Here is a 19,757-nt window from a genome sequence, read left to right on the forward strand (position 1 = left end):
TGTGTGTGTGTGTGTGTGTGTGTGTGTGTGTGTGTGTGTGTGTGTGTGTGTGTGTGTGTGTGTGTGTGTCTACCCTGTAACTCACTGAGACTGTCTGCAGCCGTGTGTGTGTGTGTACCCTGTAACTCACTGAGACTGTCTGCAGCCGTGTGTGTGTGTGTGTGTACCCTGTAACTCACTGAGACTGTCTGCAGCCGTGTGTGTGTGTGTGTGTGTGTGTGTGTGTGTGTGTGTGTGTGTGTGTGTCTACCTTGTAACTCACTGAGACTGTCTGCAGCCGTGTGTGTGTGTGTGTGTGTGTGTGTGTGTGTGTGTGTGTGTGTGTGTGTGTGTGTGTGTGTGTGTGTGTGTGTGTGTGTGTGTGTGTGTCTACCTTGTAACTCACTGAGACTGTCTGCAGCCGTGTGTGTGTGTGTGTGTGTGTGTGTGTGTGTGTGTGTGTGTGTGTGTCTACCTTGTAACTCACTGAGACTGTCTGCAGCCGTGTGTGTGTGTCTACCTTGTAACTCAGTGAGATGTGAGGCCTCCTTGGCTCCAACACACGGAACACAGTAAAACAACACAGAACACAACACAACCAACCTCTGAAAACCCCTTGAGCAAATGATGCTTAATGTTCTGTGAAGCAAACATGTTTTTTTTCTCTACAGACGTTTTTGCCTTTCTGAAATCTATAGTTGGTGTGTTTGTTTTGGGAGAGAGAAACTCAGGAGGGGGAGACCCTCTCCATCTGGCCTGCGTGATTGGTCGACAGACAGGAAGTCAGAGGAGGCCTGTGTGATGGATCGTGTCATCAGTCAGGAGCTCTGTTCAAGTCTCCGGTCTTTAAAACCCAACTGTAATTTCCCTCCATAGGATTTGGAGGGCTTATTTTTGCTAGCCCAACTGTCCTACCTACGTCAATGCCTCAAATTCTCAGGCATTTTTTTGCTATTAGTTTGCCCAACAAAACGCTTGTCTTGGATGATTTCATCAAGCCAATGTTCATTTTGTATTTTTATTGGTGCCATTACTGCATTAGTGAATGCATCTTTATTTCAGTGCTGAAACTCGCCTGGTTTAAGTGTTATGGACACTGTTTATAATGAGGCTTCCTTCCTGGTTTTTGCATGCAGCCCGCTAGCTCTTTCTGTTGTCTGTTTTTAGAAATCGCTTTGGTATTTTTGTGCTCACCTTTTGAAAATGTCTTCAAGCGTTTGAACAGTCACACTGCACACTAGCATCAAAAATGTCAACAGCTAGCTAGCAGATGTGAAAATGTCAGTGTTAAGCTGTAGTTGTTGATTCCACAACTTCACATGAATTGGACAATGTTTTGTTGTTGTTGATGATGGCAAACAGAACTTACTCTAAATACACAAGCAGGGACAGTTGCCTTGATAGCTTTCAACGACTGTCTTATGTATCTCGCAGATATCCAATTTACACATGGTCTTATTCACCACAATGGCCTCGATTGTCTACGAAGGAAGAAATCCTCTCCAATTAATAAAATTGGAGTGGATTTGGGGTTTCAGCCAATTTCATTTGCAAGCAAAACATTTAAATCCCCTTGGTTACGTCTCCATTTTGCATAAGAGGATAAGAAAGTGAAATGAAGGAGGATAAGAAAGTAAAATGGAGGCTTCATCTGTGGATAAGGTTATCTGGACACCATTCATCTCTCATTGCTTGGGTCAGGTGGAAGTCTCTGAAGCAATATCACTAATTACCACAGTCGATCTTGTTTGACGAGGAACACTCAACAAGAGATTCCTTTCAAACCTGTGTAGACAAAGGATATCTGCGATGGCAATCGCTGATAGGAAGTAATGAATCACAGCTCCTGTCCTGTCGGAATGAAGTACCATCACACACGAGGAAGTAGATCACTTGATATTGGCAGACGTGGTTAATTTTATCAGCTGCGTTGTGTGGAGCAGCTCTGAAGTGACACCTGGACCTTCTTGGCTGCATGATGAGGGGTTTTATCATCAGACAGAGTTCACACAGACCATTGGAGAAAATCTAGACTCAACTCAACTATTCAGATTCTCTGTTGTGAACAGGTTCCATGGTTCTAAAATCTGAACACAACTGACAATCTGAACCAGTCCAGTTGAGAGTCTAGTTTCTGTGTGAACTCGGCTTTAAGGAATACTTTATTACACAGTTTTGGATTGTAGAAGTATTTGTTATTGGTCTTTGACATACTTCTTTCTTTCTATTTCTTTCTGCACTTGCAACGCCAGGATAGTGGGTTCAATTCCCGAGACCACCTGTCCATAAAATGTATGCAAGCATGATTGTATTTTTTATTTAACCTTTATTTAACTAAGCAAGTCAGTTAAGAACAAATTCTTATTTACAATGACGGCCTACCCCGGCCAAACCCTAACCCGGATAGGGGTAGGCCGTCCAAACCCTAACCCAGCGTTTGGGACTCCCAATCACGGCCGGTTGTGATACAGCCTGGAATTGAATCGGGGTCTGTAGTAACGCCTCTAACACTGAGATGCAGTGCCTTAGACCGCTGCGCCACTCGGGAGCCCTGTATGTCGCTCTGGATAAAATCATTTTATAAATGGCTTAAATGTTATTTTAACTTAGGATGTACTGTATCTTTTGAATATGGCCCGCTTTTAAGTAAGTAAGCTTATGTGTGTGTGCTTGCGCACAGGTGTGACGGTGGTTCTGTGCTTGTGTTCCAGGGAGCCGAGCCGGCCCACTACCCTGCTGCCTGCTGACTGGTGCCTGGGCCGGGAGGACGAGGCCCCGGGGCTAGAGGCACTGCCCCTTAGGCTGATGCAGCACGACTGTACCTCCGTCAAGACCCTGCTGCTGCGCCTCCGGAGGACCCTGCAGGAGGTAGGCTACAGTAGGACCACCTGTCTCACCTTACACTGGTTTTGGAGGGAGGGAGGGGGGTGAGGAGAGGGAGGGAGCGTGGAGGGAGGAGGGGTGGAGGAGGATGAAGGGAGGGAGGGGTGGAGGGAGCATGGAGGGGGGGGGGGGGAGCATGGAGGGAGGGAGGGGGGTGAGTCTGGAGGGAGGGAGGGGTGACCTGACCCATGCATGCATGCGTCATCAATTTCAAGGGTTTTCCCTGCAAGTTTAATTGATGACCACATAGCAGTTGATAGAATCTAATCCATGGGCATAACAAAGACCCTAGTCAATGGCATTAATCACCCAATTGAGAGCAAAATGTGATGTAGCCTACATCAGAATGGTGGATGCCCGAGCAGCAGACCAGCCAGCCCTCATCTACCGGTATTCTCCTCTATCAAAGGCCTGAACATGGTATTTTTAAACCTCAACAACAAGTATCTCAACAACAAGTACTTACATTTGTTTATTTGAATAGCTATGAGCTTTTGGCGTTGTCACGCAGGGAAGCTGGGAGCTTGTTAAAGCCTCGCCCGACACAGTGCCCTCCACAGCTTTTTAACCGCCTTTGTGTATTTAATGAGGGTTTTGATTCTGGGAATGGATAGTATCTGGAGTGGCTAAAGAAACGCAATCAAATTACATCCCACTATTATAAAGTGATTAGCTATTTGTGTAATGGCTGATTAGACGAGAAATCACACATTGCTATCGTCCCAGCAGATTCCATGGTGTTTGGTTAATGTTTAATTTCTTGCAATCCATTCTACAATGGCCGTGGACGAGACCCAGTCCTACAGTACAAAGCGTGGCTACTCTGGCAAAAAGACCGTAGCAGTCTGAATATGTTATTTGGTGACAAGACATTCGGCACTGCTGGCGCAGCTGTAATACACATCTCCCAGTGTTGTTATTGAATGGCACCTCCCTCTTGTAGCATCTGCCTGCTGTTGTGTTTAAACTGAGATCCAAACGAACGCAAACAGATCACAAGCCGATTCGAGCGAGGCGTTGTCTTATTCTCTGTTATATGCTTTCCTCCTCCTCTGTGGTGTTTCATCCTTTACACATACAGAATAAAACGGTCTAATATTGGATAAAACACAGAGGCGAGGGGCCTTTCTGCTCAGGCAAAAAAACCTTATTGCACCGCATGCTTTTCACAGAGGTTCTGAATACCTTTTGAAAGCCAAGTTTAAAGGGGGTAAAATGCCTTTTTAGTTATTTTAAGCATTTCAATTCTTGATTTCTGATTTCAATATGATTAAATAGTGTATCAAAGTGGGCTGGGGGCTACATTATTAATTTATCATCTCTGGTCACTGAGCTCTGGCACCTCAAATAAAACGTTATTCAAATGAATGCTTTCAGGCAGCGCCATGCCGAAATTGAAAGGGGTTTTAACTGAACCTTATCTAATTGTCTGGACCTTCCTACGCCAGCCTGTAGGAGAAATGTGACCTTAAACCTGCATGTGGGGATACACATTGATCAAAGTTAAAACATTCTGGGTCAGACTAGTCTGTCTGGCTATATATACTGCACCTGTAAGTGCCCACACCCACTGCTTCTCTTTAAGGGCATCCAATCACATGCTATCTAAAGATTATTACCCTGTTAAAGTTAGGACATTCTATGTATTGAAGCATGTTAATAGATGTATAACTGAACCTGCATGTGAAGAGACGCTGTACGATAGTCTTGATGTCACTGTAAATGAGGCAAGAAGGCATCAAATGACATGAATGGTCAGTGTTGTAGCTGTAACAGTCTTTCTCCTGTCTGTACTGTGTGTTATTTTCAACTACCCGTTACAGTATATTTAGTCATATTCCTATTGACATGTTATCCTCTCACCTCAAATAATATATTTTATTGAAATAATAAATGAACAATGTAACCCTTTTAGGATGTGTGCATGTTATTGCAAATATAACATTTCTGAATGTCACCTCTCTCCCTCAGAGCACTGACACAAGTCCTGCAAGCAGCCTTCATTCTCTCCCCATCAGCCCTTGTAGTGAGAAGTCACTGCCCCTCAAGGTAATGTTTTTTCAGATCACTTCCGCAAGGCTCAACCACAAGGGGTATCTATCTAGACCGTGCTGTATAATATACCTCTAAAGCTTTCTCCAGTCTGGGCACATTTAGAAGTGTTTTCTACCACCTGCAGTTCTTTAAAAGATCAAAAACTTGTTCCAGTCTGTCTGCGCCTTAAAGTGCCACAGCAACTTGAGCCTTTCTCCGTCATAGCATCAGTGGAATTTGATCTAGATGAGATGATCTCATTAATGAATCCCTTTGGGGAAGTCGCGGGGTGGCAGTGGAGGATTTATCAAATGGGCTTTTGTCAGGGTTTTCTAAGAGAAAGGGGATTTAGTTTGGTGGTTGGCAGCAGAGTTTTTGTGGCGGTTGTGGAGTAAAGAGCGCATGAGTGGAAATTAGTTTTTTGTGTGTATGTGTGTGTTTGTGTGTTTGTTTGTGACCTCTTTACTGACCTACATGGAGCAGCCGCACCAGCAGGAGCAGGAACACTATGCAGAAGGAGCGCCATGTGACGCTCTGGTCCATCTCCTCCTCCTCCGAGAGAGAGAGAGCGAGAGCCCATGCATCTGACATTGTTGGATGAAAGGGGGGAGTGGTGGGACTCGTCCCGCCGTTCCAGAAAAATCTGAGTTTAAAAATAAAGCCCTGGAACCCACCTGAGACGAAACCGTGTCACTCCTTGTCCTACTTTGAGCAAAACTTCCTTTAGCGAACATTTGCTATCCCTGCCTTTTTATAATTAGCGCCCTCGGAAAGCGGCTCCCGTGGAGAGCACAGCGCCGGCGTACGAGTGGGGAATGGGAGCAGGCAGCGGCATGGCGGGCGCTCTCTCTCATCACTCCTCCTTGGATGGAGTGATCGCAGCGGAATGCCAAGCTCATCCATCGCCTGACGTGTTTTGCGTAACCTTTTCCCCAAACACTTTTGTGTTGTTTCTGTACAAACAAGTGGCAGGAAAGGCAACACTTTCTGACATCCTGTCCAGAGGCCGGGTGAGGCTGCAGATAAACCTGAACTCTTAGAAACCTTCCGCAGCCTGGCTGTCTCCTTGAGGTGCTGTTAAGGTGTGTGTGTGTGCGTGCCTACTGCTGTTTTTGCCCAGGGCCCGGCCACATGTGCTGTAAACATTCTACCCTCACTGCGAATTAGGCTGACCAATAGGGTCACTATACAGACATTCAGCCCAACTTTGTTAACCTTGGGTGGTCAGGCTCATTGTGGGGAGGGAGAGAGGCTGCATACGTGTTGTTCTGTTGAATATTCATAAGGGGGGCGAGGGTGGGTTCTGCTGGGGACCCAGTCTCGCTCTGTCTGTCTCTCTCTCTCTCTTCTATGGTAATGTGCAGATAAAGTGCCTGTCCGTGAACATCTCTAATGAAGACAGATTTAAGGATTCCCCTCAGGCGGCGGTTTAGAGGATGTTACAGTTTCCTATTTACTCTGTGTGACCTCATCAGGACGTGACCCCACCACGGAAGACAAAAACACAGGCTTCCATGGCATTAACGGACTAATATTTACATTTACATTTTAGTCATTTAGCAGACGCTCTTATCCAGAGCGACTTACAGTAGTGAATGCATACATTTCATACATTTCATACCATTTCATGCATATTTTTGTTGTTGTTCTGTACTAATATGACATGGTCTATTTCAGAAAGAGACAAACTTTCCACTAAGTTGTACCCACGCATGTGTTTTTGTTGAGGGGGGATATTGGAGAGTAACGGAGGGTCAGCAAACAATGGTCGACGGGGATTTGATGTTGTTTTAGGAAAAACCCAAAGAAAATAACAGGCATAAAGCAGCAGAAGGCACTAAGCCTATTCAGATTTGCAACATTGGGTCACGTAGATCGCAGAGTTCTATTGTTGTTTTATAAACTGGGTATTTAAAACCCTGAATGCTGATTGGCTGACAGCCGTGGTATATCAGACTGAATACCACGGGTATGACAAAACATTTATTTTTACTGCTCTAATATTGTTGTTAACCAGTTTATAATCGGTGCGGCAGGTAGCCTAGTGGTTAGAGCGTTGGCCATATATGGTTGCTAGGGCCTGCCTCCCCTTACTGGCTGCTGACCAGACAAGGTCATGGAGAAAGAAGTGCTGTATGCGCTGTGATGCGGCCATAGTTCATCTTAGGGTTACCAGAGGGAGAGCACATACTGTACACACACTCTTCACCCTGCTCTCCCCCCTCTCTTTCTGTCCTGCTCCCCACTTCCCCTGTTACATAATACAGTGGCCTGTGTTCTGACTCCACATTCTAGACATTACCTTCTCTTCTATGGTAGTGATGTGGTAGAGTGTGGTGGTTTCCCGAGTGGCGCGGCGGTCTAAGGCACAGCATCTCAGTGCTAGACGCGTCACTACAGAGCCTGGTTTGATTCCAGGCTGTGTCACAACCGGCTGTGATTGTGGGTCCCATAGGGCGGCATACAATTGGCCCAGCGTCGTTAGGGTTTGGCCGGGGTAGTCCGTCATTGTAAATAAACATTTGTTCTTAACTGACTTGCCTAGTTAAATAAAGGTAAAATAAAAAATGTGGTGGCTCTATGCTCAGTGTTCACCTTCCCCAATGCATCCTCCTCCTGAAGTAGTGTGTGACTTTCTCTGCTCTTCATTCCAGGAGCGGGGGAGGGAAGAGGCTCTGGTGCTGCAGCTGAGGGAGAAGGACGAGCTGATCCTCCAACTGCAGGCTGAGCTGGTGAGAGGCACACTGTAGCACTGTGGGAGAAGAATGTCTGAACATTGAATGTAATGTATGTGGGTTCTTCCATTAGAAATTCAGTTCACTCCCAATATACTGTACAATTCAATATAGAATGGGATACGGGAGGTGCACTAGTAACTTCTCAGGATGCACATGTGCGGTCTTTTAATAGTTGCCTGTGCAAAACAGAAACAACTGGGTCCGATTGACATAGAAGCTCCTTATCGGTTTGGAGCATCTCAGCATGGTGCACACAGACAGCACTTCATCACAGGGCACACAGACAGCATCTCAGCCTCTAGTCCTTCCTTTGACAACAGCAGAGGGCACTTAGGAGACTTCTATCTTTCTCTCTCTAATTCTCTCTCTCTCCATTTCTTTCCTTGTTTAGGACTTTCTCTCCAGCTTATCACACTCAGCACTGCTCTCCTCTCCCCATTCATAATAGAGATTAAAGAGAAATATGAAGATTGACTAACAAAGGGAAAAGTAGTGTTGTTGAATGTTTATTTTAATCGGCTTTGATCGCGTTTGATCAAATTTAGAAGCAAACATATATCTTTTTACCTAGCTTTGTATTTGATTTGAAAACCAAAACAAGTCATTTGGTTTGTTGTTGTTTTAATGGAGAATTTATGTTCCCAAAATAAACCAAATGCAAGTCGGGAATGTAAAATGTTTTTCTGGGTTTGTAGAGCTGTTGGTTTTGTACTGAAAAACATGTATAATTTGACATATTGCCCCTGAGGCTTCATTTGTTATTTTTTATATATAACATGTCATAATGTCTAGCACTGCCAGTATGTCCCGCAGAGTCAGTTCCCGTTTGACATCTGTGTGTTTGCACATTCTGGTTCTAGGTACCGATTGCTCCTCTCTCCTTCTCTTCAGACTACCATATGGTCCATAAGAAAACACACTAAGCAATGTGGTGTTGGCCCAGCTCAGATAAGGATGACCCAATCAATCAGGTTCCTCATGAAACAAGGATCTTAGCCAAAGACGAGGGATGCTGGGAGACCTCCGTACTGTTTGAAGTCTGGCGCTGGTGGTGTGACGATACTTACTCTCTGGCAGATTGCATGTGGCATTCACCAGCCATGTTCGCTGCACAGCATAACCCACTTTAATTCAGGACATATGCCTCGGATTGCAAACCAGAATTGAAACCCTAATTGATAGAATTGATATTAACAGAACGTAATGCTCACCAGCATCATTTGCAGGGGAATCGTCGGCAGCCCCCTCCCCCCCGCCCCCCAAAAAGGGCGGTATTTTCAAGGAAAGGGCAGCTTTTAGCCAATCTCCCCTCTAGTCCGCTGCTAAATCTGTCAGCTGAGAAGTGTTCATTATGCCAGAGTGAGACCTCGCAGCGCATTGGCCAGTACTACCTGTCTGTTTTTATTAGCCTTTTGTTTTCTCTGGTGCACTTTGCAAGGTACCATGGTCCAAGGTTTGGTTGCGAAATCCTCCCGCCGTGTCTTTCAAAAAACGTTCATGCCCCAGTGGTTTCAGGGTTTGTTACTTGGATGGAGTTGAATATTTAATCATTTTTTTTGCATGTGGTGTTTCTTAAACCGTGTGCGCTAACTGTTAGTAGTAAGACCAATGATGTACAGTATACAGTAAGACCAGGGCCTGGGATTTCTCATTGTCAGGCCACTTGATCAAGCCAAAACTCCTGTCCCTATCTCTGATATATCCTTTGGGCCAGGAGTTTTTCCTGACCCTGTGACCTGACCTGGGAAAACTCCTGGCCCCTAGTATGGGTGAAATTCCTGATGTTGGTCTGTGTGTTCTGTGTACAGGAGAGTGCCAAAGCTGCCCTGAAACCCATCTGCCAAAAAGCTGACAGAACCACGCAGACTGACCGCCCTGGATCAGAGGTGAGTACACATCTCCATTTGGAACTGCTGGTCTCACATATATCTTTCCTTTTGGAGATGTCCCAGATACACCGTAGCTTCAGTGGTATCTCATTGCCATTATAAAGTGACGTCTATTCCCTGAGAGCTCTGTGTTCAGTTTAGCCTGCAACAGATGACATGGCCTGCCTGGCTTAGGGAGTTGGAACAGTCTGGGAACATGGGGGCCGTAACAGATGACTGCCTAAAAAAGGCTTTCCTGCAATAGCAACAACAACAAAAAAAGCATACTGTGTTTGCTTCTTCCTAGATGTCTCCGGAAACTTTCCCCACTGTGCACACAATTTACAATGGATATCGTTTTTAAAGTTGCAAAATGTAAATGTTTGGGGCAACGTGTCCAAATTCACATAGAAATGTGAGTTATAGATCTGTCATTGTACTTGAAAACAAGTCTAAGAAGCAGTAGATCTGTTCTATGTACGCTATTTCTATGCTTCCCGTTCTTAAGTTTCATCTTTGCGTCTTTGACTTTCGGTTTTGTACACCAACTTCAAACAGCTGAAAAAACAATATTTTTGGTGATGGAAAAAATATATTTTAGATGGTACAATGATTCTCTACACTACACTAGCTTAGTTTGTCAAATAAACTGAAATTAGGAGTTTTAGCAACCAGGAAATGGCATCGTGATTTCTACATAGTGCACTTTTAACTAGGCTAAGTAGTCCTTTACACACACACAGCATACATCAATATGTTTCTCACAATGACCGCATAACTAGATTTAAGATACAGTTCTGAAAATGACCCGATGTGACTGACAACAAAACGTGCGTGTAGGCTATGTGTGCTCTTTCATTTATGTGTCTAGGAGTTTCTCGTACGAAAGGTTTGTCTGTACAATGTGTCGAAGCACATATAGACCAAAATGGTCACTTAATCACTTAGTTAAACCTGGGAATGGTGGTTGTCTAGGAGGAGGGGTGCTGCTAGTCCTCATTTATATTGCTGCCGTCACACGCTGTTTGCCTACAGCTAAGCAGAGGAGAAAGCACTGAAAGCAGGGTTCATCATCGCCATCATTTATCTTCTATCACTCCGAGATGGCTTTTAGTGGCCGCAGCATTTCTGTGCCCATAGAAAGATAAGCTTGTGTGTCTTTTTTTTCTTCTCCTCGTTAAATGTCTCTAGTCTTTGTTTGCTGTTCTTACTAATGTGTTTCCATAATGCACATTCAAATGGCCCCCTGTAATTGCCTCTCTGTCGGTTCGGGGCCTAATGCAACACAAATGTGTGTCAGCACCCCATTATACTTGGCCTTGAGTGTCATCACTGAAAAGAACACGGGGCAAAGTGGAGATTGTGCCGGTGAAAAGAACCCGCATATATTATGCTATTGCGTCTTAAGGGCTGTTGTTGTTCTCAAGCGTCCCTCTTCTTTTTGGAGAAGTGGTGGAGTTGAGAAAGATGTGTGTCCCCTCTCACACACTTTGGATACATCAGCTGTTTCATGTACTGAAACATGCATTCCACATGACCACATCCTAAACCGTACATGATCATGGCACCAGCTGGCGACCCGTTGCCTAGTTTTACAGGTTACTTTACTCAGCAGCAGCAGATGAGTTGCCCATTTTTAGTCTCCCGTGAGTAGATACTGCAAACCTATATAGGTTACTGCATCGAGGACAGGCAGATATAGAAAGTGTGTCCACAAGTGGGTCAGCTATTTTGAAAGGCTGGTGCGATTTCAGGAGGTCGTCTTGTTATTTAATATTTTTTTCTGGAGCACCCTCTTTCTCTCTCCCCCTCTCTCTCTATCTCTCCCTCCCTCTCTCTCTCCATCTGAGCTAATTAGCTTACAGGCAGAGGCAGAGCTAGCGCTGTCCTTTCTCCTTCCAGGCCCCCCAACACCACCAGGGACTGGCCTGCCCTGTTTTCCCGTTACCGGACACTCTGTTTTTGGCATCAGTCCTGTCCACCCTGCTCCCAAAGAACCAAGGCTCTGGAGCAAAGACTTCTCAAAGTCCTGGGAAGTTATTAAGCCACACAGCCGGAAGGGCATGTTTCTCCTACATAGGTGGAGCAATGAAGGGAGGAAGAATTGGGTTTGAAAGTAATACCTGAAGTGTAGATGGTCAATGACAACTGGGGAGCAAGGCAGTCGAATGACTCGACAAACTGAATAGATGTGAATCCTCTCGCTTCTTCAGACTGTATTTAAGGATTAGAGAGAGAGCGAGAGAGAGATTTATGTCCTCCAGAGACGTTTAAGAGCTCGAGGTACAGGCTATTTGAAAGTTTTTCGGGGGCTTAAATCAATTGAGATTGCTTTCTTTATCCAAGCCAATTTTCATTGGCTTTCTTAAGAGGGGACGTTTTATAGGGAATCAAAAGGTACTTGATGTGCAACACTCTGTCCCTCTTTCTTTTCTACCCCTCTGTCCAGTCTTCTAGTAGTCACTGTTGTCGCTACTTTAGTGCTTTTTTGAGCTCGTTTCGGTTCGATTATTAAAAAAATAAGGATTTCGGTTTAGATATTATTATTATTTTAAACATTAAATGCACTATGCATTAAGTTGGTTGAGTGCTGTAACTGCTTATCACTTATTAACAATAATTTATTCACATGACTTATTTCAGTTGTGTATATTACATTTATTTTATTTGATGACTTTATTATTTCATTCCAATTCATCATCTCATCACTATAGAGCTGCTGCCTATGCTGTCTGACAAAATCACTATTTTGTAGTTCTTCAAAGTAAGTAAGGCATACTTTTATGACTGCTGAATACCAACTATCAATTACTTAGATAATGTATTTTCAGATAGAGATACCTCACGATGCAACTGCTCTCTATCCCTCTCAATCGCACATTCTTTTGTCTTTTCCTCACCGTGTCTCCGCGCCCCACACAGACCGGACAAGTGGACGCGCAATGGATTATGGTCATTGTAGTTAATTTCCACGTTTTCTGCGCTAAAATATGTCAAATATTGGCCTGTTGGAAACTACAGCTCACTACTACATAAGTCGCTCTGGATAAGAGCGTCTGCTAAATGACGTAAATGTAAATCTGATTTCTTTCTAGAGAAACCAAACTAAATGGAATTCAAATAATTGAACCAATATCGGTCAATTAGTTGTTTAAAAAAACAGAAAATAACAGAAATGTTGCTTAATCGCTCAGCTTTACGCTATTTAAAAGGATGAAGGGGATCGCTAGAAGCCCGGGAATTTATAGTGTGCCTGTAAGCTGTTGGAGACATTAAAATGGGGGAAAAAACACAAAGAGATAATTTCCTATAAGGGAGATATGATGTTAAATTGAAGATTGCTCTCGCAGCCATAAATCTGTTTTTAGCAATGACAGACTTATTATAGAGGCTCCATGAACATGGAGCAGACGGCTATCCCCGTGCCATGTGCCCACTGTGCCAGTCAGGTCCCAGCAGGGGTCTCTGTGCTGAGAGCAAGCCACCAGGCCCTGGCAGTGCCACCCTCTCTGTTCTCCCCTCCACTGTTCTGTAGACACCTGTCTAAAGATGCATGGCGACCATTTCAAGTCCCAGCCTCAAACTGCTCAAAGCTGGCCATTCTGAACTTGTTCTGTCACCGACGAACCCTTGACCCCTCTCTTTAAAATCCCTTTGATGTTGTGTCCAGACAAAACTGTGTGTAAGGATGCCTCTGCCCCCCCAAACACCCCCTGTTGGGAGTCCTCTGGTGATTCCTACATCTCTCACGTCTCTCCTCGGCCCTGAACTCCGTTCGCAACGCTTTTAGAATTCCGAGAGGCACCTTTAGAGCTTTCCACTCTTTCCTAATCTCTGATCCCAGCTGGAGAGATGGGAGCGCACCAGGGGTGTAAGAAGAGTCTTCCACTGCAACGCACTTCCCACAACAAAACTCCCCCGTTTAGTTTCTCTGTTTTGATTGTTGTTTTTATCTGTTGTCGGTTTATTCTCAGTGCAATCATAGTGTGTCTATGAACGAGGAGCCAGGCTTGAGGACATGAGCTTCAGAGGGAGCTGTGAGTGAGGGTTAGGAACAGCAAATAATGTGCTTTTGACAGCCACTGTGTTGACAACTATATGGGCCAGGATTTGAGATTGAAACTGAGGAAGAGTGGGACGGAGATGGCTGTGTGAATTGTGAAGGTACAATGTTTTTGATAAAACCAGAGCGGGAGAAATATACATATTTGTATTTTACCCACTGTTTCTCCCCAATTTCGATCTTGTCTCATCGCTGCAACTCCCCAACGGGCTTGGGAAAGGCGAAGGTCAAGTCATGCATCCTCCGAAACATGATCCACCAAACCGCGCTTCTCAACACCCGCCAGTTTAACCCGGAGGCCAGCTGTACCAATGTGTCAGAGGAAACACCGTTCACCTGACGACCGAGGTCAGCCTGCAGGCCCTCAGCCCGCCACAAACCCTCCCCTATCCCGGACGACGCTGGGCCAATTGTGCGCCGCCCTAGGAGACTCTCGATCACGGCCGGTTGTGATACAGCCTGGGATCGAACCCGGGTCTGTAGTGATGCCTCTAGCAGTGCGATGCAGTGCCTTAGACTGTTGCGCCACTCGGGAGGCTGGGGAAGTGTTTTTTTTTAAGGAACAGTTTGCCTGTCGCAAAGGTTTGAATGGGATGAATATAGTAGAATGAATCAATATCACAGTAGTTTCAATATAGTTTCAAGTTTTAATGTCACATGTAAAAGTACTGTGAAGTGCCTTTCTTGCCAGCTCTAAACCCAACAATGCAATAGTCAATAACAATCTAATACTAGAAAAAAAACACAAGAAATTAGAATAGGAAAAAATTAAGTAAGTTAGCATACTATATAAACTCAGCAAAAAAAGAAACGTCCCTTTTTCAGGACCCTGTCTTTCAAAGATAATTCGTAAAAATCCAAATAACTTCACAGATCTTCATTGTAAAGGGTTTAAACACTGTTTCCCATGCTTGTTGAATGAACCATAAACAATTAATGAACATGCACCTGTGGAACGGTCGTTAAGACACTAACAGCTTACAGACGGTAGGCAATTAAGGTAACAGTTATGAAAACTTAGGACACTAAAGAGGCCTTTCTACTGACTCTGAAAAACACCAAAAGAAAGATGCCCAGGGTTCCTGCTCATCTGCGTGAACGTGCCTTAGGCATGCTGCAAGGAGGCATGAGGACTGCAGATGTGGCCAGGGCAATAAATTGCAATGTCCGTACTGTGAGATGCCTAAGACAGAGCTACAGGACAACAGGACGGACAGCTGATCGTCCTCGCAGTGGCAGACCACGTGTAACAACACCTGGCGGGACAGGTACAGGATGGCAACAACAACTGCCCGAGTTACACCAGGAACGCACAATCCCTCCATCAGTGCTCAGACTGTCCGCAATAGGCTGAGAGAGGCCGGACTGAGGGCTTGTAGGCCTGTTGTAAGGCAGGTCCTCACCAGACATCACCGGCAACAATGTCGCCTATGGGCACAAACCCACCGTCGCTGGACCAGACAGGACTGGCAAAAAGTGCTCTTCACTGACGAGTCGTGGTTTTATCTCACTAGGGGTGATGGTTGGATCCGCGTTTATCGTCGAAGGAATGAGCGTTACACCGAGGCCTGTACTCTGGAGCGGGATCGATTTGGAGGTGGAGTCATGGTCTGGGGCGGTGTGTCACAGCATCATCGAACTTAGCTTGTTGTCATTGCAGGCAATCTCAACTCTGTGCATTACAGGGAAGACATCCTCCTCCCTCATGTGGTACCCTCCTGCAGGCTCATGCTGACATGACCCTCCAGCATAACAATGCCACCAGCCATACTGCTCGTTCTGTGTGTGATTTAATAAGATTATTTCTTTCATTCAGATCTAGGATGTGTTGTTTAAGTGTTCCCTTTATTTTTTTGAGCAGTGTATATATATATATACACAGGGTCAGTTTAATACCATACTATATACAGGGTCAGTTTAATACCATACTATATACAGAGTCAGTTTAATACCATACTATATACAGGGTCAGTTCAATACCATACTAAATACAGGGTCAGTTCAATACCATACTATATACAGGGTCAGTTTAATACCATACTATATACAGGGTCAGTTTAATACCATACTATATACAGGGTCAGTTTAATACCATACTATATACAGGGTCAGTTCAATACCATACTATATACAGGGTCAGTTCAATACCATACTATATACAGGGTCAGTTCAATACCATACTATATACAGGGTCAGTTCAATACCATACTATATACAGGGTCAGTTCAATACCATACTATATACAGGGTCAGTTACAATACCATACTATATACAGGATCAGTTCCAGTACCATACTATATACAGGGTCAGTTCAATACCATACTATATACAGGGTCAGTTCAATACCATACTATATACAGGGTCAGTTCAATACCATACTAAATACAGGGTCAGTTTAATACCATACTATATACAGGGTCAGTTCAATACCATACTATATACAGGGTCAGTTCAATACCATACTATATACAGGATCAGTTCCAGTACCATACTATGTACAGGGTCAGTTCAATACCATACTATATACAGGGTCAGTTCAATACCATACTATATACAGGGTCAGTTCAATACCATACTATATACAGGGTCAGTTCAATACCATACTATATACAGGGTCAGTTCAATACCATACTATATACAGGGTCAGTTCAATACCATACTAAATACAGGGTCAGTTTAATACCATACTATATACAGGGTCAGTTCAATACCATACTATATACAGGGTCAGTTCAATACCATACTATATACAGGGTCAGTTCAATACCATACTATATACAGGGTCAGTTCCAATACCATACTATATACAGGATCAGTTCAATACCATACTATATACAGGGTCAGTTCAATACCATACTATATACAGGGTCAGTTTAATACCATACTATATACAGGGTCAGTTTAATACCATACTATATACAGGGTCAGTTCAATACCATACTATATACAGGGTCAGTTCAATACCATACTATATACAGGGTCAGTTCAATACCATACTATATACAGCGTCAGTTCAATACCATACTATATACAGGGTCAGTTAATACCATACTATATACAGGGTCAGTTCAATACCATACTATATACAGGGTCAGTTCAATACCATACTAAATACAGGGTCAGTTCAATACCATACTATATACAGGGTCAGTTCCAATACCATACTATATACAGGGTCAGTTCAATACCATACTATATACAGGGTCAGTTCCAATACCATACTATATACAGGGTCAGTTCAATACCATACTATATACAGGGTCAGTTTAATACCATACTATATACAGGGTCAGTTCAATACCATACTATATACAGGGTCAGTTCAATACCATACTATATACAGCGTCAGTTCAATACCATACTATATACAGGGTCAGTTAATACCATACTATATACAGGGTCAGTTCAATACCATACTATATACAGGATCAGTTACAATACCATACTATATACAGGGTCAGTTCAATACCATACTATATACAGGGTCAGTTCAATACCATACTATATACAGGGTCAGTTCAATACCATACTATATACAGGGTCAGTTCAATACCATACTATATACAGGGTCAGTTCAATACCATACTATATACAGGGTCAGTTTAATACCATACTATATACAGGGTCAGTTCAATACCATACTATATACAGCGTCAGTTCAATACCATACTATATACAGGGTCAGTTAATACCATACTATATACAGGGTCAGTTCAATACCATACTATATACAGGATCAGTTCAATACCATACTATATACAGGGTCAGTTCAATACCATACTATATACAGGGTCAGTTCAATACCATACTATATACAGGGTCAGTTCAATACCATACTATATACAGGGTCAGTTCAATACCATACTATATACAGGATCAGTTCAATACCATACTATATACAGGGTCAGTTCAATACCATACTATATACAGGGTCAGTTCAATACCATACTATATACAGGGTCAGTTCAATACCATACTATATACAGGGTCAGTTCAATACCATACTATATACAGGGTCAGTTTAATACCATACTATATACAGGGTCAGTTTAATACCATACTATATACAGGGTCAGTTCAATACCATACTATATACAGGGTCAGTTCAATACCATACTATATACAGGGTCAGTTCAATACCATACTATATACAGGGTCAGTTCAATACCATACTATATACAGGGTCAGTTCAATACCATACTATATACAGGGTCAGTTACAATACCATACTATATACAGGGTCAGTTCAATACCATACTATATACAGGGTCAGTTCAATACCATACTATATACAGGGTCAGTTCAATACCATACTATATACAGGGTCAGTTACAATACCATACTATATACAGGGTCAGTTCAATACCATACTATATACAGGGTCAGTTAATACCATACTATATACAGGGTCAGTTCAATACCATACTATATACAGGGTCAGCTCCAATAGTGTATTTACAATGTGCAGGGATAGTGGAGTGATAGAGGTAGATATGTATAAGGGTAAGGTGACTGGGCAACAGGATATAAGAGAAACAGAGTAGCAGCAGCTTGAATGTGGATAAGAAGGTCAATGAGGATACAAGGTTAACTCAGATAGTCAGTGTAGCTCTTTTGTTAGCTGTTTATCAGTCCTATTGCTTGGGGATAGAAGCTGTTCAAGAGCCTTTTGGTGCCATGCAGAAGTAGAGAGTATAGTCTTTGGCTTGGGTGGTTGGAGTCTTTAATGATTTTCCGGGCCTTCCTACCACACTGCCTGATATAGATGTCCTGGATGGCAGGGAGCTCGGCCCGAGTGATGTACTGGGCTGTAGCACCACCCTCTGTAGCGCCATGAGCTGTCGTCAATGAACAGCATTCTCAGGTGTTCCTCTTATCTAGGTGGGTGAGGGCAGTGTGGAGAGCAATTGAGATTGTGTGATCTGTTGTGGCTGTATGCAAATTGGAATGGGTCTAGGGTGTCTGGGATGATGGAGTTAATGTGTGCCATAACCAGCCTCTCAAAGCACTTCATGATTACAGAAGTGAGATCACCCAATCCTCTGGGTCGGTGACGGCCCTCACACCCGGCTTGATGTTTTTGTTGTCAATGCGTGCATAAAATGCATTGAGTTTGTCTGGTAGAGCGGCATCGTTGGGCAGATCACGGCTGGGTCTTCCTTTGTAATCTTTAATAGACTGTAGCCCCTGCCACATGCGGAGGGCGTCGGAGCCTATGTAGTATGATTCCACCTTATTCCTATATTGTCCCTTTTCTCGTTTGATGACTGTGGAGGTCATAGTGGGACTTAGTGGGACTTGTTGTACTTATTCCTGTCCTCGGCCACAGATTCAGGGTTGTATTGTTAGTCCAAGTCTTTTTATGTCTGAAGTTTGGTTGAGAGACGCAAAGTGTTGAGATTTCTAGTTTTGCATTCAAGAGTGAAAACTCCATAATTGTTTGCCCTAGATATTCACGACATAAGCGTCTTCAGCAGACATCGTCACTGGTCTCCACTGGTACTTATTTAAGCTAAGATTGTTCCTCTCCTGTCCGTATCCTTAACCAGCTAATTTAGGTCTCCGTCTCGTCCCCAATTCTGGATCAACCTCTGCCTCTCCTAACTAATGGTACAGCACTGCAGAAAGTCAACTTTTTCCCCTTCATACACATTCTCCCTCTACTTACTCCTCTTTCTGCTGTCCCTCCATCTGTATCCTTGCCCATCTTTATGTTACTGGCTCTGTCCTCCTCCTCCCAGGCCACATATCAGTGCATGCTAAGGTGATTGAATGAGATCTCGCCTGTGTCCAGAGCACAGCTCTTAACCATAACTCTTCCCGGGCTCCTGACACTGAGTCTAGCAAGGGGGGAGGGGATGAGGAGCAGACGCACTATTAAGCCTGATGTAATGCCAGGGGAGTGTGGGGCGGGCCCTGGAGGTGTGGTCTGGGCGGAGGCAGGGTTATTAGGGCCCTGAACAGAAGAGGGTTTTTACAGTGGTTTTACGGTGACCATCAATTTTTACTGGCAGAGGTGTCCCTCCATCTGCCTGCTGTACAGCTGCAGCAGCTCCCCCCACCACCCAGACGCAGCCAGGGTCTTGTAAACACAGGAGGGCGTTAAGTGAGGCAGGTGCAACCCAGGGGGAGACGTAAAGGCATGCAGTCAGGGCTTTGGCACTGATCCATACTGGATCAGAGGAAGGTTAT

The 19,757-nt window shown here is 44.0% G+C and overlaps 1 protein-coding gene across 3 annotated transcripts in view; it reads left to right on the top strand.

Moving 5' to 3' along the window:
* Positions 1 to 19,757, top strand: part of LOC106585838 (serine-rich coiled-coil domain-containing protein 1) — a 176,509-nt gene that overhangs the window by 93,681 nt on the left and 63,071 nt on the right. For all 3 annotated transcript variants that reach the window (XR_014382566.1, XM_014172511.3, XM_082968703.1), the window contains exons 6-9: positions 2,691 to 2,847; positions 4,834 to 4,911; positions 7,551 to 7,628; positions 9,443 to 9,520. Coding sequence is in view for 2 of the 3 variants with exons in the window: in XM_014172511.3 (XP_014027986.3) it covers positions 2,691 to 2,847; positions 4,834 to 4,911; positions 7,551 to 7,628; positions 9,443 to 9,520 (391 nt within the window). In the remaining variant the exon portion in view is untranslated. The remainder of the gene's footprint in view (positions 1 to 2,690; positions 2,848 to 4,833; positions 4,912 to 7,550; positions 7,629 to 9,442; positions 9,521 to 19,757) is intronic.

The sequence above is a fragment of the Salmo salar genome, chromosome 24, assembly GCF_965601325.2.
Source record: "Salmo salar chromosome 24, fSalSal1, whole genome shotgun sequence".
Taxonomy (NCBI): Eukaryota; Metazoa; Chordata; class Actinopteri; order Salmoniformes; family Salmonidae; genus Salmo; species Salmo salar.